The 26,815-nt window shown below is 48.1% G+C and overlaps 1 protein-coding gene across 7 annotated transcripts in view; it reads left to right on the top strand.

The window, feature by feature from the left end:
- Positions 1-1,722: 1,722 nt before the first annotated feature.
- DHRS12 (dehydrogenase/reductase 12) overlaps positions 1,723-26,815 on the top strand; it is a 40,980-nt gene continuing 15,887 nt past the window's right edge. For 3 of the 7 annotated variants that reach the window (XM_065902257.1, XM_065902255.1, XM_065902256.1), the window contains exons 1-5: positions 1,723-1,838; positions 12,697-12,830; positions 15,162-15,244; positions 20,086-20,178; positions 21,392-21,473. In XM_065902257.1, coding sequence (XP_065758329.1) covers positions 1,783-1,838; positions 12,697-12,830; positions 15,162-15,244; positions 20,086-20,178; positions 21,392-21,473 — 448 coding nt within the window. In that variant the 5' untranslated portion in view covers positions 1,723-1,782. Of the gene's footprint in view, positions 1,839-12,696; positions 12,831-15,161; positions 15,245-18,976; positions 19,056-19,096; positions 19,121-20,085; positions 20,179-21,391; positions 21,474-26,815 lie in introns of those variants that run through there. The other 4 variants (XM_065902258.1, XM_065902261.1, XM_065902259.1 and 1 more) reach the window with 4 other exon arrangements.

Raw genomic sequence — 26,815 nt, 5'->3', positions numbered from 1 at the left:
CCCCCTATGAATTGTGTACAGCGCAGTCCCTAGTGGATACTTGTTGATTTGAGGGTAAACATTACATGCTTCATGCACTAACAGAACATGCATGGCATGTACATGGGGTGGCTGCATTGCAGGGGGGAAAGAATGAGAAAAAAACTTAGGGTGGGAAATGAACGTTTTTTGACCACAACCATGCATTTTGCTGAGCTCTTTACAAATGCATTTAATCATCACAACAGCCCCATGAAGTGAGCATATTCACCCCCACTCTACCAATAAGAAAACTAAGTCGGAGTAGGTCTGCAGCACACCGGGGTTTACACGGCAGGTTGAGAGAGCTACGTTTCCACCCACCCTTTTACAGCAAGGTGCCGCTGATGCCCTCAATACACCGTGTGGTTCACAGGAACTTCTCACCCACTCTGTGAGCCAAAAGCACATTTCCTAAGGTGGTGAGTTTCTGAACAGACTGGTAGCTCTTCCATCACTGACACAAAGCCGAGGGTACAAAGCGCAGTTGTGTAACTCTAGGGGTCCAAAATGCTCTCCTGGTCCAACCCGACTGGCATTGAGAAGTCACACTAGGCTGGGTGGCTTTGCAGAATGCCAGTTGTTTAAACTCCTTTTCATCGCTCTGGCAAGAAGACGAGCAATGCAGGGGAACCTCACAGTCCTGTTCAGAGGAGCAAGCTGTTCTGGGGAAATGTATTTCAAAAGGTATCCTGAGTTAAAAACACGCCCACTTGGGAGGGGGCAGCGAACCTGTATCCTCTACCGTAGGTAATGAGGCCATTAAACCAGTTGGTCTCTGCACATCTTATGTAAGAATGGCTCAGTCTCTGGATGAGTCTGATAAACCAGTACAGAATTTAACCGAGTGAGGCTTTCCTAACTGGGAGTTAGAGATGGAGGTCAGATGGGGACAGGGGTGCCTAACTCCTACATAACAGGGGCCAGAGTGGGTTGGATGACTAGTCTAGCATGTGGGTTGGCATAGCCACTATGCTTTTTTTTTTTTTTTTTTTCCACTTGCACTGTGTGTTTATTTGGCCTTGGGGGATTGGGGAGGCGGATGACGATTTGAAGGCGATAAAGGGCCCCTTCCTGACACTACATGACATTGCAGAACTGTGGCAAAAGCCTATACTTCGGAGACAGACTTACTCTCAGGAGGGAGACCCATTCTGCCTCGCCCCAGGCGGGTTACTGTGTGCACCTTAGACTTATTGCACCTGCTGAGGAAGCACCGTCCCTCCTCTGAGTTACTGCGGGTATTTCGTGAAATAAGATAGGTGGAAACTTAGAAGAGACTAGTTTTTCAGTAACCCCTATGCTAAAACCCATCAGATGGAGGTATCTTTTTAGTATCAGTAAGCCTCCTCGTTTTGAATCCACACGATTTTCTGGGTCATCAGATTCGAGGAGGTGCGTTGCGGTGCCAGCTCTGCGTCCCAGTGATACCCAGCTGGCAGGTAACCTCCAACAGGTACTGACGCCGGCTTCCACCCCCATGAGGACGCCCCTGCAGGGTCTGCCCTCCCTTCCCCCTGCCCTCTGAGGCCGGGGCCGGAGTGGGGCGCTCTCCAGAGCCGCGGCAGGGCAGGCAGGACCGGGGCGTTGGGGGCGGCGTTCCGCATCGTACCGAGACCCCGCCGCATTCCCAGTGGGGACCAGCCCCGGAGGCCGCGGCGTTTACATAACTGCGATGATGTAACCGCTGGCGGGCCCGGAAGGGCGGGGCGGGGGCCGGGGAGCGCGGGGCCGCGGGACTCTGCGTGCGGCGACGGGCCCACCATGCTCCTCTACCGCAGCGCCGCGTGGTTCGCCAAGGGGCTGCGCGAATACACCAAGTAAGAGTGCGCGGGGTACCGCGCCGGGTCCCGCGGCCCGGGGGCGGGCAGGCCGCCGGCCGTCACGCGGCCCGCTTCGGCGCAGGCGGGCGGGATGAGCGGGGACGCGCCCGCGACTCCCCTGCGATCACTCGGACCCACCAAGCGACGGAGGCGCTCGCCTGCTGGCAGCCCACCAGCCGCAGCCGCGACCCAACGCGGGGGCGCTCTTTGGGCCCGGCGCGCGCCCGAGGGGCGGGGCTGGCGCCCGGGGGCGGGGCTTGTACGCGCGGGGCCCCACCCACTGACGTCAGGCTGCCCAGGGGTCTGCGAGCCTCCCGGGCGTTGCCTGGACTCCCCGCTTGGGCGTGCTCTGGCTCTTGTCTCATTGGGGCTGTTTTCCGCGTAAGAAGGGGTTAGCTCTAAATTGCTAGTTGAGACTCCGCTTAGTACTTTGCTGGGTGTGTTTTTGTCCTTACTAATAAAATGCGGCTTGCGGACTGTGACCGCTCCCTTCAGCTGGAACATTCCTGGCACGAGTTTCAGGGCGGGTGTAGACCACGTGTCCAGTGTGAGCTTGTCGAACTTTGCTTGATGGTCCCTGCCCCCACCCCCTCCCATCGCCCCGTGATCACCCTGGCTGTGCCCCAGTCGGCCCGCCCCCTCACTGTGGTCTTTGAGGGGTGGCCACTTCTGGGGGTGGAGAGGTGGTTTTTAATGTTAGAATTAAGTCTCTCCCAGTGGTTCTCATGCCTGTTTGAAACCAGAAATCACCAGCAGAAAATTGTTGAGGATACCAGCTTTCAGGCCCTCCCATTGGACATTTTGATTCAATTGATGTGCACTGGGTCCTAGATTGATATTTTATTAAAAAAAAAAAAAAATCCTGCAGGCTCTTCTCTTATGCAACCCTCTTCTCCAAGAGACTTCCCCTCTTCCCTTCCTTAAGAGTTTTATCAGTATTTTTATCAGTTCCTAAGGCTACCTGGGAGAAGGCAATAGCAGCCCACTCCAATACTCTTGCCTGGAAAATCCCATGGACGGAGGAGCCTGGTAGGCTGCTGTCCATGGGGTCGCGAAGGAAGAGTCGAACACTTGACTGAGTGAGTTCACTTTCACTTTTCACTTTCATGCATTGGAGAAGGAAATGGCAGCCCACTCCAGTGTTCTTGCCTGGAGAATCCCAGGGACGGCGGAGCCTGGTGGGCTGCCGTCTATGGGGTCGCACAGAGTTGGACACGACTGAAACGACTTAGCAGCAGCAGCAGCAGCAGCAAGGCTCCCTGGGCAAATTTCCATCGTCCAGGACTCCAGGCATCATTCCAAGGGGAGACAGCTTCTGTTCCTCCCTTCTCGGCTTGCAGAAGCATTTTTGAAGAAGTGCAGACCCTCCTCAGGGGCAGTGCTGCAGAAAATGTGGGAAATGTTACTGAGTCCAAGCTCAGTCTCCTTGCTATACACAGGCCAGTTAACCAGAGAAAATGTTGAGGCAAGGAATACGACTTTTATTGTGAAATTCAACAGATCTAGAAGATGGCAGACTCAAATCTCAAAATAACCACCTTGCTGCGCATCTGGGTGAGGTTCTTGTACAGGATAGAGAGGGGTTGGAGTTGATGAAGTAGTGACCATTATCTTGTAAGTATCTCCTGGAATGGCCAACCTCAGGGAAGAGATGTGCTCCCATCTCTTCTGGCAGAGGGGCAGGATTCCCTGAGGCAGGTTATTATGTATGATTATAATAACTAAAGCATTGTAAAACAAATGTTAAAGTCAGAAACAGATCCATGATGGAGTCAGAATTGGCTCTTCCCTGCAATATTTCCCACTATCAATGTCCCTTCAACAATCTTGGAAAAAAAGAGGGTGACGACTTTCTAACTACTTCATCAGATGGGTCTTCTGAGAAGTGTTTGCAGCCATCCGTGCCAGTTGCCAGTGTCCCAGATGTTGAGATTTGTCTTTCTTCATTCCTCTTTGGAAAATGTCCACTTTATATCTGTAGAATACTGAACTTCAAGCCCAGAGGCAGCATCTTAAGTTTAGGAATTTCGGGCTTTTCTGTGTATGGGAAGATGCAAGAGTCAGGGCTCTTCAAAAAAATTTCCTTGATATGTACCCTCAGGTATCTGGGGCAGTTAATCCTGTGCTCTCACAGGCTGAGTTTCCTCAAGGCTCACCATAAGGATGCCTGCAAGGCTGAGGACTGCTAGATGGCAGGTATCTCCTTCCTGAGTTTCCTCAGGGCTCACTGGCTCATGTTGGAAGATTCCAATTGCAGATGACTGATATGGCAGGAAATACTTCATTTCTCAGCTCCTCCCCTCTTGGTCAGGAATTTGACCAGTATTTGGGAGACAGTTCATGATTAAATCTGGTCCCACGGCACTGGAAGGCTCATCCCAGATCAGGAAAAAAATTTTTTGATATGCCACTCTAGTTGCTAAATTTTGGACTCGACCCCCATTAATAAGGAAAGATTCTCTGGATCTTGTGCCTGATTATGACCCAGGAGACATTTTCCCTCCCATTGCTTCTCCCATTGTAATTCTTCTTATAATTACACTATTATAATGATTTTTATGTTACGTTTTTAGCCATATAAGTTTTGTTCAAGGCCTGGTTACACCCTGGGTATTGTAAGAGACAACAATCTTATAAATTAGACAGGATATAAGTAATGCAGTTAGTGACATTGACAATGACAGTGCATCAAGGAGGCACAGGGCACAAACAATTGGGAAACAAAGACCAAATTAGAACAATGATTAATTAGTTTAAGGGGCAGATTTTCCTTACCCCTGGGAAACAGATTTAAACCAGTAATTTTCTTTATATAGAAACCACAAAAACCGTAACCATATCTACCAGTTCACTCGGTTTCCCTGTAACTAATCCTTTTTGTTAACAACTTTGTGAAGCCATTAGAATTACTTGCATTTATCCAAAAGTCCTTTTTATAAATCTTCTTGAAGGGGAGGCGTTTTTGCAATGGCATCAAAGTGAAATCATAACTATCTATAATAACAAAAAGACTTAAGAAGCCACATTTAAAGCACCTAGGTTACTGCTGTGACATGCCACACTTTCAGATAATAACTAGAATTATGACCATAATACTTTATACCAGGACACATCAAAATTTCATATAATATCTAGAATATCATTTACCATAAAATATAACCTAAGAAGATTTATTACTCATTTGATAATACTTCCCATTGTAATTTAACATACCAAGTGAACCTAATGTGTTTAATGTTTCCTTGGGATATTTCAAAGGCCCTTTGAAGCATCCCAAAGTTTAGCTAGAGGTCAAAGAAACGTTATTATAATTTGATTTGGGAAGTTTTGTCAAAACAATATCAAAAGGGTTTTAAAACACAACAGGATTATAAGTCACTGTGAAACAATAGTTATTCACTTAGCTAAAGTAACAATAAAAGATTTCAAAGGCAAATGCAGAATAGATAACTTAAAAGGTAAAGAACTTAAAATCTGTTATCAAAGGTAGTTTGACATCTTAACAAAACTTGTCTTTCTAACAGAGAAAAGCCAAATTCTGTTCTCGTTTCAAGATTTCAGCCCTGAGTTGGGTACAGCAATGTAAAATCCATCAGTCTACAAAAGAGGTCAGATTAAAACTGGGTTTCTGGCAGATGGAATAAATCAAGTTCACTTATCTAGATGGCTAAACTCTTTTTACTAATATTTATGGAAAGCAAGTCCAAATTACTCTCTTTTTCAAAATTTGCATTTTAAAAAGATGGTGGAGATAAGGGCTCCTGAGAAGACCCAGTAGAACATTTGCAAAGATACAGGCAATTTTTTCTTAGGATAACTTCTTTTCCCCTTTATAATACTTTTTGTTCTTGTTTAGTTGCTAGGTTGTATTAATACTTACAAACTTCCTCTTAAGATAAACAGGGAAGGTCTTGGGAGTGGTAAAAGGATTAGGTTTTGGATTATTTTTTTGGAACCATACTTCTGGTCCCGATTCTAAAATAAGGACAAGTTTTTTTCTTTTTTCTTCAAAGAATTGGGTGGCTACCTCAATGATACTGAAGGATTGACATACCCATTTACCTATGTTGGAAAGTTAGCTTAGAGGAGAAGGTCTCTTCCAAATTTCCTGCTAGGCTGTAAATATCAGCTATGGCTAGTTTAGTCAGACCCATGGCTTCCCATTTTGGTAATGTATTTACAAACACTTTTGAGGATCTTCCCTAGATTTCAGCCAGTCATTAAAACTTCCCAAGGGGCTCCCAGGTGGGAGTGGAACCTCAGAGGAAGTGCTTCCCATTTTAGCTCAAGCAGTTAGTACTAGAAGCCTTTGTGCTCAAAGTAACCTAATCAAACCCAAACCTTGCCAGCCAGAAAGTCACCTTCAGAATCAAATGGCAAAACTGCCTCATATGTGACCTCCTAGTCCCACTAGACTTGTGACCCTTGTCCAAAGCACCTTATTTCCCTTCACAGGGAGAACACCCCGAATTGGAGCCAAAACCCCCCAAATGGAGCTGAAGCTCCCCAAGTTGGAGCCGTAGTCCCCAAAGGCACGAGATCAAAAAAGCCCTGGTAGGACCCTGATGTCAAGCTGTTCTGGGGAAAGGTTACTTGAGCCTTTAATTTACAAAGGAGAGTGATATCAATTAGAGTCAGTCAGTTTGTTCCCCACTGTCAGCGTGACCTGGGCTCCTGTCCTCCTTTGATTATTGTTTAGTTTGGGGCAATCTCTTCTCCCGTGTCCTTCCTCCCGGCAGTAAGCATGTTCTTCCTTCCCCAGTGGTGGCCTACCTTAGGTTTCATGTATGCTCCGTCACTCAGTCGTGTCTGACTCTTTGCGAGCCCATGAACGGTAGCCTGCCAGGCTCCTCTGTCCATGGAATTTTCCAGGCAAGAAAAATGGAGTGAGTTGCCATTACCTTCTCTAGAGGCTCTTTCCGACCTGAAAGTAGGGACTGAACCCGCATATCCTCCCTCGGTGGCAGACTCTTTACCACTGAGCCGCTGGGAGCCCTCCTTTAGGTCATTTACTTCTAGTGCTGCTACCCGAAAACCTGTATTCCGTTTTGCATCGCCTTCTGTCTCTGTTCCCTGCTGTTGAATACTTTTAAGAACAACATCTACTAACTGAGAAGGATTCATTTCAAATGCACTATCTAATTTCTAGAATTTTTTAATCTCTGGAGCACTTTGTCTGATGAAACCCATATTTATCATCCTTACATTCTCAGGGGCCTCAGGGTCTGTATCTGTGTAGCACCTATAAACTTGATAAACCTTTTCTAGAAACTATGATGGATCTTCAGTTGGTTTTTGTTTTATCTGTTTTTGTTTAAGCTCTTTTGTCTAGGTACCCCGTTGGGTTTTCTCTCAGACCTCCGCACGATAAGGTAGTAGTTCTCTGACTCCTTTTTCTCCTGATGCAATAGCATAAATGCTTCTATGTATGGAATCTCATCTCTTTTCCCTGCTCTTTTGCAAATCAACTATGAGATCACCTAATAGTTGAGTGAGCCATTCAGGGTCCATTGCTCTTCTGATCCTAACATATATTGGGTCCATACCCCATTATAGTAGCATAGTCATAGGCTTACAATTTTATTTTGCCCGTTTATCCAATATATGTCCAAAAGGGCTCTCCTTCAAGATAGATGGAGTAATTCCCATTTGTAAATGGAATACTTCCCATTTTTAAAAGTATGACCACACCAAAACACAAAAGATGAATAGAAATTCCAATATAAAAAATTCCACAAAAAAATTGCAGCATTGATAACACCAACAAATTGGCCCCCAACCCCCAAACTTACCATACAAATCAAATAATTTCAACTAGGGTAGACTTACCCCACAAAAACTAGTTCCCCAATAAACTGATTCCAATTGAGCAGGTTCCCAACTCAGGTAAATAAACTTATCCTACAAAACAAATGAACTAATTCTAACTAGGATAGGCTTACCCCCACAAGAACTAGTTCCCCAGTGAACCAGTTCCAGCTAAGGTACAGTCCAACAACAATTCCCCTCCCCAACAGGGTACCCCACCCAAACTGGCTTGTCCTCTAAAGGAAAAGCCCAAATTGAGGTGGGAATATGTTTCTGTTATGCCCAATGTCTGAATCCCCGAGCGAGAAGAGAGAAGGCTTCCAAGACAATGCAACTCGCAAAAAAGGGAAGTTTATTGCTGACTCGAGTCAGGGCTCACTGCCACAACCAACGCAGTGGTGCAGGGTCAGAAAGCGCTGAGCCCGAGCTGCTACCCAATTTATAAGGTATGCATAAGCAGTTGGTAGCTGGCTTAAGCGGATTGGTTACATGTTTGCAAAGTAATCTTATTGGCTCAAACCTTCGCGGGCTTTTTTCAAACTTGGGCGTTCACAGGCTTTTCAGCTTTCCCCTGATAGGTTCCCTTTTCCTTACTGGGTGCATATTGATTGGCTGGCTCCAGGTGGCCTGATAATCATGTTACCCTGGAAAACCAGGCCTACTCCTAATCTAGGCTGCCTGTCATGGCGCAGCCTCACAGTTTCCAGTATGCACACTGGAGAGACTTACCCTACAAAATTGAGTCCCATCAACGTGTAATTTGCTGGTTCCTTGCCTCAGCTGCCAAGCACTGGAGAATCTGCTGCCACGTCAGGGAATCTTGAAGGGAAGATCCTGAGGACAAATGGTCCCAGCAGCTGCTAAGGCCTTGCCCCAATATTCCCTGATATATACCCAGGGCCGGGTAGCCACAAGCAGCAAGGCTTCTGGGCTGGCTGAGCCAAATTTGAGCCCAAGTTCAGTCTGCTTGACACATGACAGGCCCATTAAGCAGGTGTTGAGGCAAGGAATACAGTTGGAAAGCCTAGCTGATGGAGAAGATGGCAGACTAATGTCTCAAAATAACCATCTTGTCTGGGGTCTGGATGTGAGGTTCTCTTATAGGACAGAGAGGGGGAGGAGTTGAGGAAGTAAAAACCATTTTCTTGCAAATATCTCCTGGAAGGAGGTATGTGTTAATCTCTTCAGGCAGAGGGGCAGGGCTCCCTGTATAATTTAAACTACAGCTATAAGGGCAGGTAATAATGTATGATTATAATAACAAAAGCAATGAGAAAGGAAGGTTAAAAAGAAACAGATCAACCAAGGACTCAGAATTGGCTTTTCTTTCCAACAGTGTAGCTGTCAACCCTGACCCACTGAATTTAGGTGAATACAGTGGCCGCCTCTTTCTTTCGAAGGGGTGTACTCATAGTGACCACCATTTGCTGGATCTTTCTGTGTTATACAGAATGCATCATGAAGAGCTTGAGTCAGCTTTCTGCCCCCCGGGAAAGGAGGCTTCTGAAAGTCTCCCCCCAAACTCTTTTGTGGGGTAGGAGGGGTGTAAGTTTAGGTGGTTTTCCCTGCTGTTGTGCATTTTGTGAATTGGAGGGAAAGACAATACTTTACTTTGATTCCAATGAGAGTCTGTAGTTTGGGTTTACAATGCTTTTTCTTGGCACAGCAGGATTTTTATAAAGCTTCCTTATATTGGGCCCCTAGGCAGCAGGATCGGAGAAGGCAATGGCAACCCACTCCAGTACTCTTGCCTGGAAAATCTCATGGGCAGAGGAGCCGGGTAGGCTGCAGTCCATGGGGTCGCAAAGAGTCAGACGCGACTGAGTGACTTCACTTTCACTTTTCACTTTCATGCATTGGAGGAGGAAATGGCAGCACACTCCAGTGTTCTTGCCTGGAGAATCCCAGGGACGGCGGAGCCTGGTGGGCTGCCGTCTATGGGGTCGCACAGAGTTGGACATGACTGAAGTGACTTAGCAGCAGCAGCAGCAGCAGCAGGCAGCAGGATCTAGTCACAGTTTCCTTAACTTTGCCTGAACCTAAGAATTACCAGGGGCAATTAAAAAACAACTGACTTGTAAGCACCTAGCAGGTGTGGGTGGAACCTTAGCAAATTCCATATTGGGTAAATTGGGGGACCTTGCCTCCTGGTGATTCTTATATTCAGGGGTTCAGGAAACACTAAGTACAGTGATTGCTCAGTGATTGAATCAGTCTCCTGTAGGGCGTGTGAAACCATTGATTGCTGGGCCTCACCCTGGAATTTCTGACTCTGTAGAAAGATTCCCAGGTGATGTTGATGTTGCCTGTCTGGGGACCACTCTTCTGAGCACCACTGGTGAGGCTGAGCACCACTCCTAGGCTCAGTGTAGAGAGTATGGAAACCCCTGTGGGCTTAATCACCTACCATCCCGTGGTCTTGGGTAAGTCATTTACCTCTCTCTGCATCCGAAAAATAAGGACTGATATGAGGATTTTATAAAAATAAAAAGAGAGGGCAGGAGGATAAGAAAAAAGCTAAATCTTATTAACAGAGGATTGGATCAGGGTGGATCAGGGTGGAATCCCCGGTGCTGAAGACAAAGGACAAAGGGAGTTATGACATGTCCTGTAGGCCAGCCTGGCTCCACCCACTTGGCAGCTGGCTCACAGCCTTGGATTTGAGGAAGACTTTAATCCACAGGAGCCACCCTCAGCAAACCTTACTCCCTAATAGGATCAATGTGATAACCCAGAGGCTAGAGTCTCCTCTAGCTGTGTGTCAGCTTCCTGCCTGGGGAGGAGGGGTCTTGGGGCCTGGTCCCTGTGGGGCATTTAGCCTTGGTGTGTTCTCTGTGGCCTGCTCTTCTTGAAAACTCCCTCTCCCTCTCCACCAGCGCCTTCTGCTGCCTGGGCCCCTCATCACTGATCCCCTGATCCTGGGTTCTTTCCAAGAAACCTCTTTTCCTTTGCAAGAAAGTCTTTTCACAGTGATTCTGGGACGTCCACCCGAGGCAAACCAAATCTTCCAGCTTCATCTTTGGTTATAGTTTAAGTTTCTTTCAGAGTCCCTAACGATTTGAAGGACTGGTGGGCGAACAGGGGAGGGGAGCAAGCAAATGAACTTTGTTTTGAACATGAAAGATACTAATATTATTATTAATACTAGTAGTAATAATAGCAACTATGGTGTTGTTTAGTCACTAAGTCATGTCTGACTCTTTTGCAACCCCATGGACTGTAACCCACCAGGCTTCTCTGTCCATGGGATTCTCCAGGCAAGAATACTGAAGTGGGTAGCCATTTCCTTCTCCAGGGGATCTTCCCAATCCAGGGATTGAACTCGTGTCTCCTACATTGTCAGGCAGGTTCTTTACCACTGAGTCACCTGGGATTGAGTTCTTAACTTATTCAAAGCGTATGATAGATGCTTTACATAATTATCTCACCTGGGCTGCCCAAGAAGTAGCTTCTGTTAGAAGCTTTGTGCTTCTAACATCCCTTTGTGCAGATGAAAAGACTGGAGCTCAGAAGGGTTAAAACAACATATGAGACGGCACAGCTGTTAGGAGGCAGGGCTGAGATTTAAATCCAGGTTGTTGGCTCCAAAGCCTTTATGATTGAGATTACACTGAACTTCAAGTCTGCCTTTCAGGAAGCCTTGGAATAGTCAGAAGCCTTGCTTGCCCCACTAAGTGGGCGGCTCACAGCCGAGGTGATGAAAAGCTGCCCTGGATGTCTGGAAGAGTTCCAGATGGTGAGAACAGCAGCAATAACATTCTTCTTGGTCTCTTGACTGTGAGACCAGGGGCAGTGACCGCCCCTGTGGCAGTGACTTCAGACCAAACCTGGGCTCATAAACATTCTTTGGCCCTCTTCACTGGCGTCCAGGCCTGTAGTTGGCAGCTGCGCTGTACTAGGGTGTGGGGCAGGAGACCAGCTGCTGGCAGTCTGCGCATAAATAGGGCATGCGGAGGGCACCAGGCGCCTCCCAGAACCCTCGGGGGAGAAGAGTTGCATCCTTGTTGCAGAGAATCAGCTCTTTGGGTGAGAGAAACAGGCTGAGACCCCCAGCCTGCCGGAGTGTGGGGCGAGCTCTGACCTCAGGGTCTCCTCCTGCCAATCCCTCTCCACTCCCCCAGCCAATTCTGTAACCAGGAATATTGACTACTAGGACAGTCAAGGTAGACGAGGAGTCTCAAAGAGCAGAGAGAAGCAGTTGAAGAATTCAGAGTTCTCTCTTTCTTTATCTCTTCATCTTACTTATTTATTTTGGCCGCACCATGCAACATGCAGGATCTTAGTTCCCTGGCCAGGAATCAAACAAGTGCCCTCAGCATTGGGAATGTGGGCTCAACCACTGGGCCATCAGGGAAGTCCCCCAGAGTTGTTTCTGACCAATATGATGCCTTTGGGTCAATTGGAAAAAGCACCTCCTTCTCAATCTGGCAGAAAGTTGTCCTGATGCAGATACAAGTGGGCCATCATTATGGCCTAAACGGCACCCCCTAGAGTGTTCAGCACACACCCTGAGACCCTGAAGGACACTTGCTTCCTCTCAGGGGTGCAGCCCTCACATAACTGCACCTACCCCACCTCATTCCCAAATTACATCCCCAAATTACACGTCTCCCCACTTTGCTGTGGTCCTTCTGTACCTGGGGAGGGACACCTGTCCTGGGGTGCAGTGGGCGTGATGCTCTTGGTCTCCTGAGCTCCTCTCCATTCGCCCCAATGTGGGGGAAAAGGCCAAAAAAATAAAAATAAGAAAACATTTCAAAGAATGTTTTAAGGGGCAGGGGCACCTCCTGGTATCAGAGAAAAATAGTTTGGCTGCCAAACTGTTGGAATCTCCAGGTATTTTCAGAAGTTCAGGAAGCTAATGGTATAGGCGCTGAGAAGATGGTGTTCACAAGACCAGGGAGGAGAGCGGGGTCCCAGGGCGGAAGGGGCTGTCTGCCGGGTGGGGAGAGCACTGTGCCCAGCCCAGGACTGGGCTTTCTCACTGCAGGAGGTTGTGTTCCCTGCTCCTTAATGTCCATTCCTTCTGTGGGTCTGCTGCTTCCAGGAGTGGCTATGAGTCTGCGTCCAAGGACTTTGTCCCTGATGACTTGGAGGTCCAAGTTCCCGGAAGAGCCTTCATGGTCACCGGGGGGAACAGCGGCATCGGAAAAGCGACCGCCCTGGAGATTGCCAAGCGAGGTGAGGAGCCTGCTAAGTCGTGTGTGTGCTGGGCCCCGAGGGCAGCCTGCGGCCAGTCCTCACCGGGGAGAGGGCCCTGTGTCACATGGGGGTCGGGAAGGCCCCAGGCGGCAAGCCGGGAGCCTTGGACAGGGACCCCGTGCTGATTAGCACAGCTGCCGGCTTTCTCTTGTTCAGTCGCTCAGTCATGTCTGACCCTTTGTGGCCCCGTGGACTGCAGCACGCCAGGCTTCCCTGTTTGTCACTATCTCCGGGAGCTTGTTCAAACTCATGTCAATGGAGTCGATGATGCCATCCAACCATCTCATCCTCTGTTGCCCCCTTCTCCTCCCGCCTTCAATCTTTCCCAGCATCAGGGTCTTTTCCAATAAGTCTGCTCTTCGCATCAGGTAGCCAAAGTATTGGAGTTTCAGCTTCAGCATCAGTCCTTCCAATGAATATTCAGGACTGATTTTCTTTAGGATGGACTGGTTTGATCTCCTTGCTGTCCAAGGAACTCTTAAGAGTCTCTTCCAACACCACCGTTTGAAGGCATCACTTCTTCGGTGCTCAGCCTTCTTTATGGTCCAACTCTCACATCTGTACATGACTACTGGAAAAACCGTAGCTCTGACCAGACAGACCTTTGCTGTGCATTAAGCTTCAGACTAGAGGTGGACAGAGTGGGTGACTGGAGGAAGCTGTCCTCAACACTTCATTCATTCACAGGAGAGCTGAGGTCCCATCCATGTGGCCGTGTTTTCTGATTAAGAACAGTAAGGAGCTCCAGTTAACCCTAGGCATCTGAATCACCAGTGGAAACTTAAAACACAAAACTTGGACACCTGGTCCCTAGTTCCTGTCTCATCAATGAGAATGGGGGTGGGAGAGAGACTGGGAGTCTATCACAGCTTGGCCATGGACCCTAGTTGAGAACAGAGCCCCCAGAATGACGGAACGGGGTGCAGTGAGCTGCTTTCTTCCTTGCTACTGGTCCTGGTCTTCAGTCTCTGGAGTTGGAGCAGCTGGAAACTGCCTCCTCTCTGTCCTCCCTAAGCTTGGTTCTAGAAGGAGGCTCTCTGGGTGCCTGTAAATTATTCAGTCAGCTGAAGTCTTCCTCCAGGTAAATGCCGATTTGTCTGCATCAGCTCAACTGTCCCAGCTCACTCAACAGTACTGCGGTGGCTAAAAAAGTCAGCCATGCCTCTCCAGAGCCCCTTCTCCTGGAAAAATGGATGTTCCGGCAGAAGTTGGGGAAATAACTTTGGAATTTATCACTTTTCAAGATGCTTGAGATTTTTTTTCCTTCCAAAGTTAGGCATTTTCCAGGGGAGTATTGTGCCATTTGGAGCTGTATTTAATTATCTGCCATGGCAGGGGGAAGATTAACTGCATCTTAGCAACTGGGAGGTACTCTGAAGAGCTGGGAGGAGGATCAAGCCGAGGGCCTGTTATGTGGTTTGCCTGCAGCCTCATGTGCAACAGACCCTATTTAATAAAACCGGGTGTTTTAGGTGAAGAAAGCAGGGTCCATAATGCTTATGTCTTAACTGCCACAGCCAAGGCATTACCCTTTAAATAAGCCTTGATTGATGATGGTGTGACTTTTGCTGGAATAGTTTTGAGTGCCGTTTATGGATTCAATCATTTAGTAAATATTTGTTAAATTCCAGCTACCTATTAGGGGCTTCTCAACTTGGGCTGAACATTAGACTCTCCTGGGGGAGCTTTTAAAACATCCTTAAGCCGGAGCTTTAAAAACTTTCCAGTGGGTCTAAAGCTGGGTTGAGACCAGCGTGTCAGGTTCCGTATGAGATGCTAGGGATGAGCGTGTGACCAAGACTGACCCTTCTTATCCTTGATGTATGTATGTGTGTGTGCGCACTTAGTCACGTCTAACCTTTGCGACCCCATGGACTGTAGCCCGCTAGGCTCCTCTGTCCGTGGGATCCTCCAGGCAAGAGCACTGGAGTGGGTTGCCATTCCTTTCTCCAGGGGATCTTCCCCACCTGGAGACTGAACCTGGGTCTCCTGTATCGGCAGGCGGGTTCTTTACCACCCGAGCCACCAGGGAAGTCCATCCTTGGTGTATTCAGACCCTTAAAGAGAATCAGAACATAGCCCCAGTTGCACTGTCAGCCCAGGTAGGCGGGAGCACGGATTCCAGGACCACCCTCTCCTTCCCACCTGCTGCTCTGACTGTGGGGACCATCTGTCCAGACTTTCCGGAACGGTCTCCGTGTCGGGCCCTCTTTCTGTGAGCCCGTGTGTTCATTCTGCCTTTGGAAGAGCTGGTCTCCAGGGCTGCCTCCGGGGCTGCCCCTCACGGCCGCTTTTGCTGGATTCCACCAGGTGGCACAGTACACCTGGTTTGTCGCGATCACAGCCGAGCGGAAGGCGCCAGAGCTGAGATCATCCGGGACAGCGGGAACCAGGTGAGCGGCTCCGGGCCCCTGCTGCGGGGGGCTTCCTGCCCGCGGGCGCGGCAGAGCGGGGGCGGGACTCCTGGCCGCTCTCCCGCTCCCCGCGCTGGCAGGGCTCTGTTCAGGCTTCTGCTTGGGAGGCGGCCTCAGCCCACAGAAGAGCTGGAACCGCGCTTCTCAAGGGCTGGGCTTGACCCAGGTGATGGGGGCTGTGACCCCCACTCCCCCGGTGAAGACCTGCCTGGACGACGTGACACAGAGGGAGCCCTGCCGGGGTCCCTCCCCCAAGAAGGAGGCCGTGTCACTGAGGCATGTCCAGGGCGACTCAGAGTGAGCCCAGCTGTAAACCGACCCCGTGGCCTTCAGATAAAGAGGGACCGCAAATGACGTTTCGGCCTTGATGAGAGCAGCTTCCTATCGAGAGTGTTCAAGGCTGGCTCACCGTTCTGCGGGCTTCCGGAACACACTTGGGACCAGGACCGGCTCCATAATCTGCAGGGCCCCAGGGCAAAGTCAGAGTGTGGGGACCCTGGTGTAAACAGCATACGACTTCCATGTACATGTGTTATCATACTTGCTATCTTACACCTGTTTTTCTCTTTCTGACTTCACTGAGCCTATTTGCAGGGCAGGAATAGAGATGCGGACACAGAGAACACGGTTGTGGACACAGTGGAGAAAGGCAAGCGTGGGACGAATAGAGAGAGTAGCATTGGAACATACACATTGAAAGGAGAAGTGTTAGTCGCTCGGTCGTGTCCGACTCTTTGTGACCCCATGGACTGTAGCCGGTCAGGCTCCTCTCTCCGTGGGATTCTCCAGGCAAAAATACCGGCGTGGGTAGTCATTCGCCTCTCCAGGGGATCTTCCCAACCCAGGGATTGAACCCAGGTCTCCTGAATTGCAGCCCTGATTCTTTTCTGTCTGAGCCACCAGGCAAACCCAAACATATACGTTACCATGTGTAAAATAGACAGCCTGGGAAGCTGCCGTGTAACACAGGGAGCTCAACTTGGTGCTCTGTGATGACCCAGAGGGGTGGGATGGGCGTGGGAGGGAGACCCAAGAGGGAGACGACATTGTATACTTAGGGCTGGGTCGTGTTGTTGTATGGCAGAAACCAACACAACATCGTAAAGTAATTATCTTCCGATTAAAAATTAAAACATAAGACTTGGAGGACGGTGAAGGCAGAGCGTTGACATAAGCAGGGCCTGGATGTGGGGTCTGTGTACCGTGCAGTTGCTTCCCCGAGGAGCTGGCCCCGGTGGAGAACCCAGGGTCCCGTGGAGCGGAGCAGGTTGGCCGGCAGTGACGGGCCCCTTGCACGTCCACCAGGGACGTCTTGCCTCCAGTCCCACCGGGAGTTCTCTCCTCTGTCCTTACGCCCGCTCCTCCGGCAGCCCCCACGCCTGCCGCCTCTCCATCCACTGCCCACAGCTGAGGGGCAGATAGTGCCCCACTCCCGCAGGCGTGGGCCGTGGCCAAAAGGAAAAAAATTCGCCCCAGTCTAGAATGGAGTATTTTGCCTCTGCCCGTGAGGGTTATCCTTTATCTGGAAGTAATGTTTTCAAGGCAAGAGGCTGTCCTTCTCCCTTTGACTTGGCAGCCTCTCGCCATTCAGATGCCCTGGAGGCTTCGTGCCGGCCATGAGCACAAAGGTCTCTGAACCTTCCTCTGTGTTGGCAGGTGGGGCCGCGATCTGGGGGCTGCAGTTCTTGAGATGGAAGGCTGGCTGTCTGCCCGCTGGTACCTTTGGGTGGTGCTGCTGCAGGACGTAATGGGAACACTGATCTCGGGCCACAGGCAGGGGAGGGCTTGCCTGGATTCCAGCCCTCCTTGGGCTCGGCTATATTCTTTACCAAGTGGATTTGTATAGAAAAAGATGCCAGTATGGTTCTGCTGATGCTGTTGAGCCCTCCTTATACCCAATGGCACCATCTTTGGGAGGAAGAACCAAAAGCAGGAACCAGCATGTTTCCTGGGGTGGGGAGAGGGGGCCCCCAACTTGCAGCCTGCCCCCATCCCCGCACACAAACCCCTGGCAAATCCTCTCCTCTTTCTTCTGTGTAAGTGGTCTCCAGCACTCACTGAGAGCTCGGCGGTCCAGGGCTGGCGATACCTTCTACCCATCCCTGGAGGTGTGGTTTCACTGACTCATTGCCTCCTTCAGGCTCTGCTCCTCTGTTATGACCTAGAGGGGTCGGACGGTGGGTGGGAGGGAAGCTCATGAGCGAGGGGACATATGTATACATACGACTGATTCACGGTGTTGTATGGCAGAAACCAACACATTATAAAGAATTCAGTTCAGTTGCTCAGTTGTGTCTGTCTCTTTGTGACCCCACGAACTGTAGCACGCCAAGCCTCCCGGTCCATCACCAACTCCCGCAGCTTGCTCAAACTCATGTCCATCGAGTTGGTGATGCCATCCAACCATCTCATCCTCTGTCGTCCCCTTCTCCTCCCACCTTCAATCTTTCCCAGCATCAGGGTCTTTTCCAATGACTCAACTCTTTGCATCAGGTCGCCAAAGTATTGGAGTTTCAGCTTCAGCATCAGTCCTTTGACTGAACATTCAGGACTGATTTCCCTTAGGATGGACTGGTTGGATCTCCCTGAAGTCCAAGGAACTCTCAAGAGTCTTCTCCAACACCACAGTTCCAAAGCATCAATTCTTTGGTGCTCAGCTTTCTTTATAGTCCAACTCTCATATCCACACATGACTACTGGAGAAACCATAGCTTTGACTCGACAGACCTTTGTTGGCAAATTGTTGATAAAGCAATTATCCTTCAATTAAAAAAAAATTTTTTTTAAAGCTTAAAACTTGGAGTTGTGGGCCCCTCAGTTGTGGGCAGTGGATGGAGTGGCAGCGGGTGTGGGGGTGCTGCTGGAGGAGCAGGCTCACAGGACAGAGGAGGAGACCCCAGGATCAGCGACCCCTCTCTGTCTTTGAAGCTTTGTCAGGGGGACGAGGGGAGGAGCTGGGCTCTGCCGTCTCCAAAGCCTTGTGGGCTAGACAGTGCGCTTAGCTTTCCTGAACCTCGGTTTCCTCATCTGAAAATTAGAGGTGATATTGTTTTATTCAGTTTCCATTCAGCATGCACCATCTTCAGCTGCAGCATGTGAATTCTTCATTGCAGCATGTGGGATCTAGTTTCCAGGCCAGGCTTCCAACCCGGGCCCCTAGGTTTTTCACACTCGAGCACCTGGCCAGTTCCTTCTCCTGATCACAGAGGACAGCTGGCCTCTTCTGGGTGCCTTCTGTCTTCCTATTGCCTCGCAGAGGGAGCCAGACAGTTCCTTTCACCTTTTCAGGATGTTTCATTTCACCAGGCTCCGTGGCTGATTTCCCTGTTCCCTGCTGCTGCTGCTATATAATTCTGAGATGCCTTGGGTGCTTCTAGGAAACTCAAGGAGACTGTGCGATGATCAGAGTAAAATTGACTTTAGCTCACTTGAATTTTGTTGTTCATTTGAATTTTGTTGCTTTTCAGACCTGGATTCTGTGTGAGTGTTTCGCAGCCCTGCAGGGTGGGAGGGGGTCCTACAGTGATTTTGGGGAAGGCCTTGGAATGAAAGGATTAGGTGTCCGGACTTGGCCTGCCCTCATCGGCAGAGGCTTATGGCTGACTCTGGTGTGAGTCAACAGCCTCGTGTTCACTCTGGCTGGGCCAGGGCCTTCAGGGACTTTTGAGCAGAGTGTAGTTCTGTACGGACAGTGCTTTTCGTCTCCCTTGAAGGCAGAGGAAGACTCAGTTATGCCAGACTTAAGCCGAACATGGCATTCAAGCTGATTACAGGCCTTCTGAGTCATAAGGTGGGGTGGTTTCTCTTTTCTCATTCTCTGAGCCTTTGTCTCAGGATGAGACAACATGTTTTAAGGTCAGGAGAAATTCTTCCTCGGGTTCAGTGGCTCCGTTGCTGGGGAAACTGAGGCAGGGCGCTGAACTCTGCTGTATTATGGGTGTTATGGCTTGTCTGGAGGTCAGTTCCCAGCAGCAGAAATCTCTGCCTTGGGCTGGTGATACGTCTCTGACGCCTGCTGGAGTTCAGGGACGCTGAGCCTCAGCGACGTTCAGTGACGCTGAACTCAGGGCCCTTCAGTGGGTGCTGAGAATGCAAGCTTCATTTATGTGCTGGGAAAAGAGGCCCAATGGCCAGCGTACTTTGCTCATTTACATGCATGGCTGTGTGTGCAGCACTGCCATGGGGCGCCCTCGATGTGGCTCCTCCGTCAGGGAATTCTGAGTCTAAGCGGGGTGGGGTGGGGGAGCGGGGCTGTGTCCAGAGATAACCATAGCACAAGGCTGAGACTGACATTGTAAGCAAGGGCTGAGTCACAGAGGGAGTTGTCATCTCGTAGTTCTGATGTGCCCTAGATATTCTCTTTGGAACAAAATGTTGACAAAAAAACCCCCAAATGATTGGTAGGAAACTATGACACATCCATGTGATGTTTTGTGGCCATTAGAAGAAATAAGGTAGGTTTATATTTAAGGGAAAAAATCTCTAAAACATGTTGTTAAGTGAAAAAGAAGCATATGGAACAATGTATAGTCTGAATCTATTTATATGTAAAGGGGCTACACATATACATGTGTAACATATATATAATGCTTAGTGTGTATATATACGTATATATAGTGCCTAAAACATGTATGTATAAATGTTGTATGTACCTAAAGTATTTCTGGGTGATTCATAAGAAATTGTGAACAATGATGTACTTCTGAGCAGTGAGACTTTGCATTTTATATCATTCCAAATGATTTGTTTTTTAAAACTATTTTTAATGAAAAAAGTACATTTTTTTTTAACTGTATGACTTCTTTTGTTTTCTGGTTTAGAACATCTTTCTGCATATTGTGGACCTGTCTGTTCCCAAGTCAGTCTGGAAATTTGTTGAAAATTTCAAGCAGGAACATACCCTCAATGTCTTGGTGAGCTTTGTAAGCATAAGTAGGGGATAAATCTCATGCCTGTGTGTTTCTCCTCTGTGTGGGTGAGGACTCTGTGTGTATGTATGTGTGTGTGTGTCTGTATGGTACACCTCAGTGAGAATCTTTTACGGGGAGGCCTATTTATGTCACCAGGTTCACTCATTTGAGTCATTCTAACCATGTTGGTTGGATGTGTGAGTAAAGGAAGGGACCCTATACTGGGTCTTTGGGGATGATGGAAAGGTTCCATTTTTTCATAAAATGGTGATTTGTGTACTGCCATTCTTGAACTCTGTAGATCTGGGGATTGATGTATTAAAATTAGAGACTCAGGGGAAAATTAAAAAGCTTAGTGCAAAAGAACACCTGTTGCAGACAACCAAATCTTTTGGTGTCAGTCTGCTGCTCCACTGAGGAAGCTGGAAGACTCAGGTGGCTGGTGTCCCTCTGCTCCTCACACAGATTCTGCTTTGAGCTGGGCTGCTTCTCTGCCCAAGAGTTTCTCATGTGCTCCAAATTGTTCGTTCACACCCAAGTCTTGCACTGTCCACGATGGTTACAGAACATTTGAAATGTAGTTGGTTCAAACTGAGATGTTCCATCAGTGTAAAAATCCACCAAAGTCGAAGACTTAGTGTAAAAAAAAAAAAAAGTAAACTAACATTTTTATATTGATTACATTTTTATGTTGATTACATCTTGAAAAGCTACTATTTTAGATATAGTGAGTTAAATACTATACATTATTAAAATCAATTTTACCTGTTTCTTTTTATGTTTTTATTTATTTTTTTGGTGAGTTACATTTTGTTTGGGGCAAAACGAGGACTGCAGCCTGGGAGACAGCACCTCAGATAACTCTTAGAAGCTGTTTTTCTTTTTACCTTTTTAATGTGACTACTTTCTAGAAAACTTGAAATTACATACTTTTACTGGGTAGCATTGGTCTAGACAAATTTCCAGGGCACTTTATTGTGAATTAGGTCGCCTGGCCGAGCCTTGGTCATTGGAGGTCTCGGCACAGTCCCGTGGCTGAGCTTGCTGCACAAGTGGCATTTTCCAGGAAGGGGTTTGGTGTGAAGAGACAGTAGAGCAGAACATGAATTGTCATCACATACACGTGGGCCCAGTGGTGGCGTGGAGCTATGGGATGTGGAAACAGGTCCCTTGGCCCTATTTTCCTTTATTTTGAAATGGGAACTGTGATTTCTAGATCAATAATGCAGGTTGCATGGTCAATAAGAGAGAGCTCACGGAAGACGGACTTGAAAAAAACTTTGCTACCAACACTCTGGGTAAGTGTAAGCGGTTCTCTTATTTATTTTTAGCAAAATAAATGGAGAAGGATCAGAAACTGTAGAAGGATCAGAAAAGTAGTGATAAACTTTTGGAGTTCTTGGTGCATAGTATGATTGTATTCACTTTATCTTTAAATGCGTTATTTGTTCTTCATAAAACACTCTTGTCTTACTTTTTATAATAGTGCCAGAAATACTGTTCTTAAAGTGGTTTTTTCCTAGGAAGCTCAAGGCTCATTATAGACATGACTTTAGGGAGGAGGGCAGGGTCACCTTAGGTGGAAAGGGCAAGTATGAAAACTGCAGCCAAGAGAACTTCCAGCCAGGGCTGAGGAAGGAGCAGCCATGAGCCAAGAACATGGGCCTAGAAAGGCATTCGTTTACCTGGAACACAGGACCCCTGGGTTCTGTAATAACAGGCCAGCGTGTTTTGTACCAGGTCAGTGATTCTCAAAGTGGGGTTCCTGGACCATCACCAGGGGACTTGGTGGAAATGCACGTTCTTGGGCCTCACCCCCGAGATCCACTGAATACAAAACTGGGATGGAACCAAGAAATCTGTGTTTGAACAAGCCCTCCAGATGTTTCTGATGCACACTTAAGTTTGAGAACCAATGGGCCAGAATTTTAACCTCTTTGGATTTTTCTCCTTCTTGAATCAGGGGGTCTGGAGTACAGATCTTCCTCAACTTGGGATGGGGTTAGGTCCCAGTTAACCCATCATATGTAGGTTGATCACATTGTAAACTGAAAATTAATCCACCTAACCTACGGAACATCCTTGCTTAGCCCAGCGAAACTTAAACAGGCTTAGAACACTTAACGTTAGCCTACAGTTGGACAAAATTATCTAACACAAAGCCTAGTGTATAATAAAGTATTGAATTTCTCATGTTTATTAAATATTGTGCTGCAAGTGAAAACCAGAATGGTTGTCTGGTCCAGAGTGGCTGTAAATGTGCAAGTTGTTCGCTCTTGTGATTGCCTGGCTGACTGCGAACTTGCCGTGCATCCTGAGAGAGCATCTTTCTGTTTATTACAAGCTCAGGAAAAGCTCAAAACCCAAAATTCAAAATACAGTTTCTAAGGAATGCATATTTCTTTCACACCATTGGAAAATCGTAATTCAAACCGTTGTAAATTGGGGACCGTCTGTAGACGATTTCAGTGCCTTTCACCTGGGAGAGGCAATGACTCTCAGATTCTCCCCGGTGACCATACCACTTCCTCTGAGGAAGTGAGGCTTTTAATAAGGCGTTTTAATTAATCCTAAGTCACAAGATGAATGGTGGGGGTTCCTGCGGCTGCTGGGGTCATTGAGGGTATCCATTAAATAGCAACCTCTTCCCACCCAAGAACTAAACAGAGTGAGGAGTAAGGCAGTAGAATAATAATGAATGAAAGCCCTAAGTCACTGTTGTTGCAGACAAGGCTGGTTGAAGGGTGTGGCTCAGGTGAGAGCCAGATGACTTCCTTAATGCTGAACCCCCAGAATTAGGCAGCCTTGCTGGCTTTGTTGTGGCTGGATGATCCCAGACAGACACCACCAACCCTTCCCAGGAAGCCCAGTTTCTTGCTCCCAAATTTACTGTATTTATTACTGAAGTGCTCACCTGTTTGGGATGGAGGAAGGAAGGGGCCAAAGGAGATTGCTCATCATTCTCCCTTCAGGAGGAGAGCGGAGAAGGACCCTTCTCCCCAGCTCTGAGGTTGCATTTCTTTCTTTCTTTTTTTTTTCTTAATTTTATTTTATTAGTTGGAGGCATTTCTTTCTTTTTAAACAAATCCCTGGGAGCTTGCTATGAGACGCTGCAGGTTTAGGACAAAATATTCCCATCTTCTGCTTTGTTCCAAATGCAGTGTCCTTGCCCAAAGTACCAGAAGTACACGAATGTGGGGTCATGCCAGGGTTTGCCTTCTGACCCTCCTGGATGGTAGGGGCTCCTGGGATCCTAGCAGCTGGCCTCCTAGGTTGGCTGTACCCCAGGATCAGCTTTGTGATTTGTAGGGCCCAGTGGTAAACAAAAGTGGGGGCTCCTCTGTTCAAAAAGTACAAGGGGATGCACAAGACGAAGCCAGCTCTGCTGCTTCCCATCCACCCGTCCACCACCCATCTCCATTCCACTGGGTATGTGCTGCGTGCTCGGCCCTGGGGGAGGGGATGTATACACGTCATTGAACCCGCAGCACAACGCTGTAGTGGAGGTATTCCTGCCTACACAGTTACAGATGAAAAAACTAGGACTGAGAGAGCTTGAGTAACTTGCCCAAGGTCAAGTGGAGGAGCCAGAATTTGAAGCCAGGTCCGCCTGCCTCCAGAGCCCATGTTCATAAATAACCAGGACAAGTTCTGCCCGCCTCTCCCCCAGCATCTCCTCCCTCAGATCTGAAACTGCTTTCATGTGAAATAAGGGCTAAGGGAGCCTGGCAGTGGGGAGACCTGCCATGCTGGGGAAGCATGGTGTGGGGCTGGGGCACTGCTTAGAAGGCCCCCTGGGAATCTGCGTTGACTGAGAATGTGGGTAGATCTGATGGACTCCAAGACTGCCTTTTTTTTTTTCTTTTCCTGCGTTGCACGGGTTGTGGGATCTCAGGTCCCCAACCAGGGATTGAACCCAGATCACAGCAGTGAAACCACTGGACTGCCAGGGAACTTCCTTTTATTTTTTGCCTTTTTCATTACACAGCAGGTTATGTTGTACTTTTGTACGGATCAGGTCTGCTTCCAAGGACCTTGATATCTCTTCATTTTCATTTCCTACTTGTGCTAGAAACATTGATCTTCCCAACTTCTCCGAGAAACCTGATAATTCTCATGCTTAATATTTATTCATCCGCTCCAGAGGGGAAGACGGAGTCCAATATACACAGAGGCAATTCAGTGACGGGAGGGCAGGTAGATGTCTCTCTGCTTCACAGATAAGGAGATACAAGGAGGTTCAAATATTATTATTCTTGAGCTGGTCCCGAGCCCAATGGACAGCTCGGACCTCTGTCTGAGTCCTAGGAAATTGCTGGCTGCCTTTCTAATACGAAACATGTTTTCTCAGCCCGATTATGCAACACGGGTTAGGTTGTTTTCTGTTTTCTAAGATTCAGTTGGGCCACTAGAGATACCTCCAGTCCTTAGGCAAACGTCAGTAGATTCCTGATAATGCTGAGGACAAGACGATACTAGCATGTGCAGAATTTATCAGCAGGTTCTAGGGGTTTGGAAACCCTTAGGTTTGGTGGAGGATCACTGAGATGCTGTCAGAGCCTGTGGCTGCGAGTGGCTCCGCGTGACAATATCATAGTACATGAATTAGATACAGTTTGGAAATCACTCTCCTTCTCCTTTTGTGGGCGTGGGTGGGGCCTGAAGAGGTTTTCATTGTTCACTCTCCCGGGAAACAAAAAGGAACTGCCTGGGGTAGCTTTGTGGGGAGATGAAGCGTGGAGGTGAAGTGATCTCATGAGACAGATTCTGTTGGGGTGCTGTTCTCGCTCCTGGGTTTTGGGTCTTGTCCAAGCATATACATTTTGCCTGTTAGCATTCAGCAGCATTAAGAATCCATGAGGAGGGAAGACAGATGTGGGGAGGGGGCGGAGGCGCTTGACTGAGTGCTGTGCTGGCAGCTGGCCACAGCCCGAGCCGGTTAAAACTCTCACCCACGTCTCAGCCCCTCTCACCCACGGAGCTCAAGATGAGGACGCTGTCCACGTCCTCCAGAACTGCTGTGTCATCAATTAGTTGGCTGTAATAAACAGGCGGGGTGCCTCAGCCCTTTGGTAGAAGGTGGGGAAGTTCAGTTGAGGTTATTTTGGAAGGCCATACATACATCATGCGTTCATGCGTGTGTATGCTAAGTCGCTTTCAGTCATGTCCGACTCTGTGACCCTATGAACAGTAGCCTGCTAGGCTTCTCTGTCCATGGGATTCTCCAGGCAAGAATACTGGAGTGGGTTGCCGTGCCCTCCTCCAGGGGATCTTCGTGACTCAGGGATGGAGCCTGAATCTCCTGTGGCTCCTGCATTACAGGCAGATTCTTTACCATTGAGCCACCAGGGAAACCCATACATACATCAGTGTACAGTAAATGTTTATATTCTGTTCACTTCACATTCTGTTATCTAGAGCTTTCTACTTCTGGCATAGATCCACACCCAATGGGAACTGCTACTGAAGGCAGGGACCCAGGGTTCAGAAACACCTTAATATGTTTTTGTTGTTTAGTCACTAAGTCATGTCCGACTCTTTGGGACCCCATGGACTGTAGCCTGCCGGGCTCCTCTGTCCATGGGATTTCCCAGGCAAGAATACTGGAGTGGGTTGCCATTTCCTTCTCCAGGGGATCTTCCTGACTCTTCCTGATCTTCCAGGAATTGAACCTGCATCTCCTGCATTGACAGACAGATTCTTTACTTCTGAGCCACCAGGGAAGCCCACACCTTAATATAATAGTGATGATACTAATGCTAATAACACACACACTGGACACTTTCCACGTGCCAGGTCTGCACTGTTTTTCTTGAATTATCTCATTCAGTCCTCCTAACAACTCTACAGATTTCACAGACAAGGAAACAGGGTCAGAAGTAGTTTGAAACCAGAGTCTGTGGCTCCCCTTCCTAAATAAAATTATAGTTGGTACATTTTTGCTATAGGGTTGTATCTGTCAGCTCTTGCTATATAACAAATATCCCCCAGATCTCTGAGGCACACAATAAGCATGTATTTCTTGCTAACTCTTATGCAGGTCTGTTGGGTGGACTAACCTCAGCTGGGCTCAGCAGGGTATCTCAGCAAATAGGGTCTACATTATGTTCCAGATCCTTGCATCCTCCTTGGACCATTAGGCTGGCCAGAGTATGTTCCAGCAGCAATAGCAGAAGCCCAAGTGTGCAAGAACCTTGCAAGTCCCTGCTTGCTTCAGATCTGCTAACCTCTAACCACTAATGCAAGTCATTTCACGGAGCCCTGAATCAAGAGTCAGGGAAACATACTCCTCCCAGGAAGGTGGGGAAGAGGGGGTGAATATGGCCAAACAGTAATCTGCAACAAGGGTCTGTTTTATTACATTCTAATTCTTTGGAAATGGGTCCTCTGAGTTAAGGATGTGGTTAACTATTAGCCTGAAATGTTTAATGAACAAAATATTTTGTCTGCTCAGTAAAGATTTATAGAGCTGTGGTCAGTGATAAGGATTTGGAAATTATAGGGGCTCCTGGTCCAATGGGTGAGTCAGACACATAAACAATTTCAGTAACTATACAGTAAGTTCTCTTTTCATCCATGAAGGGAGCTGTGATCCAGACCCTAGGAAAGCAGAGAACAGGACTTCTGAGGGATGTGCCCT

The sequence above is a fragment of the Muntiacus reevesi genome, chromosome 11 (assembly GCF_963930625.1).
Source record: "Muntiacus reevesi chromosome 11, mMunRee1.1, whole genome shotgun sequence".
In the NCBI taxonomy this organism is placed as follows: domain Eukaryota; kingdom Metazoa; phylum Chordata; class Mammalia; order Artiodactyla; family Cervidae; genus Muntiacus; species Muntiacus reevesi.
This window is presented reverse-complemented; position numbering and strand designations above follow the sequence as displayed.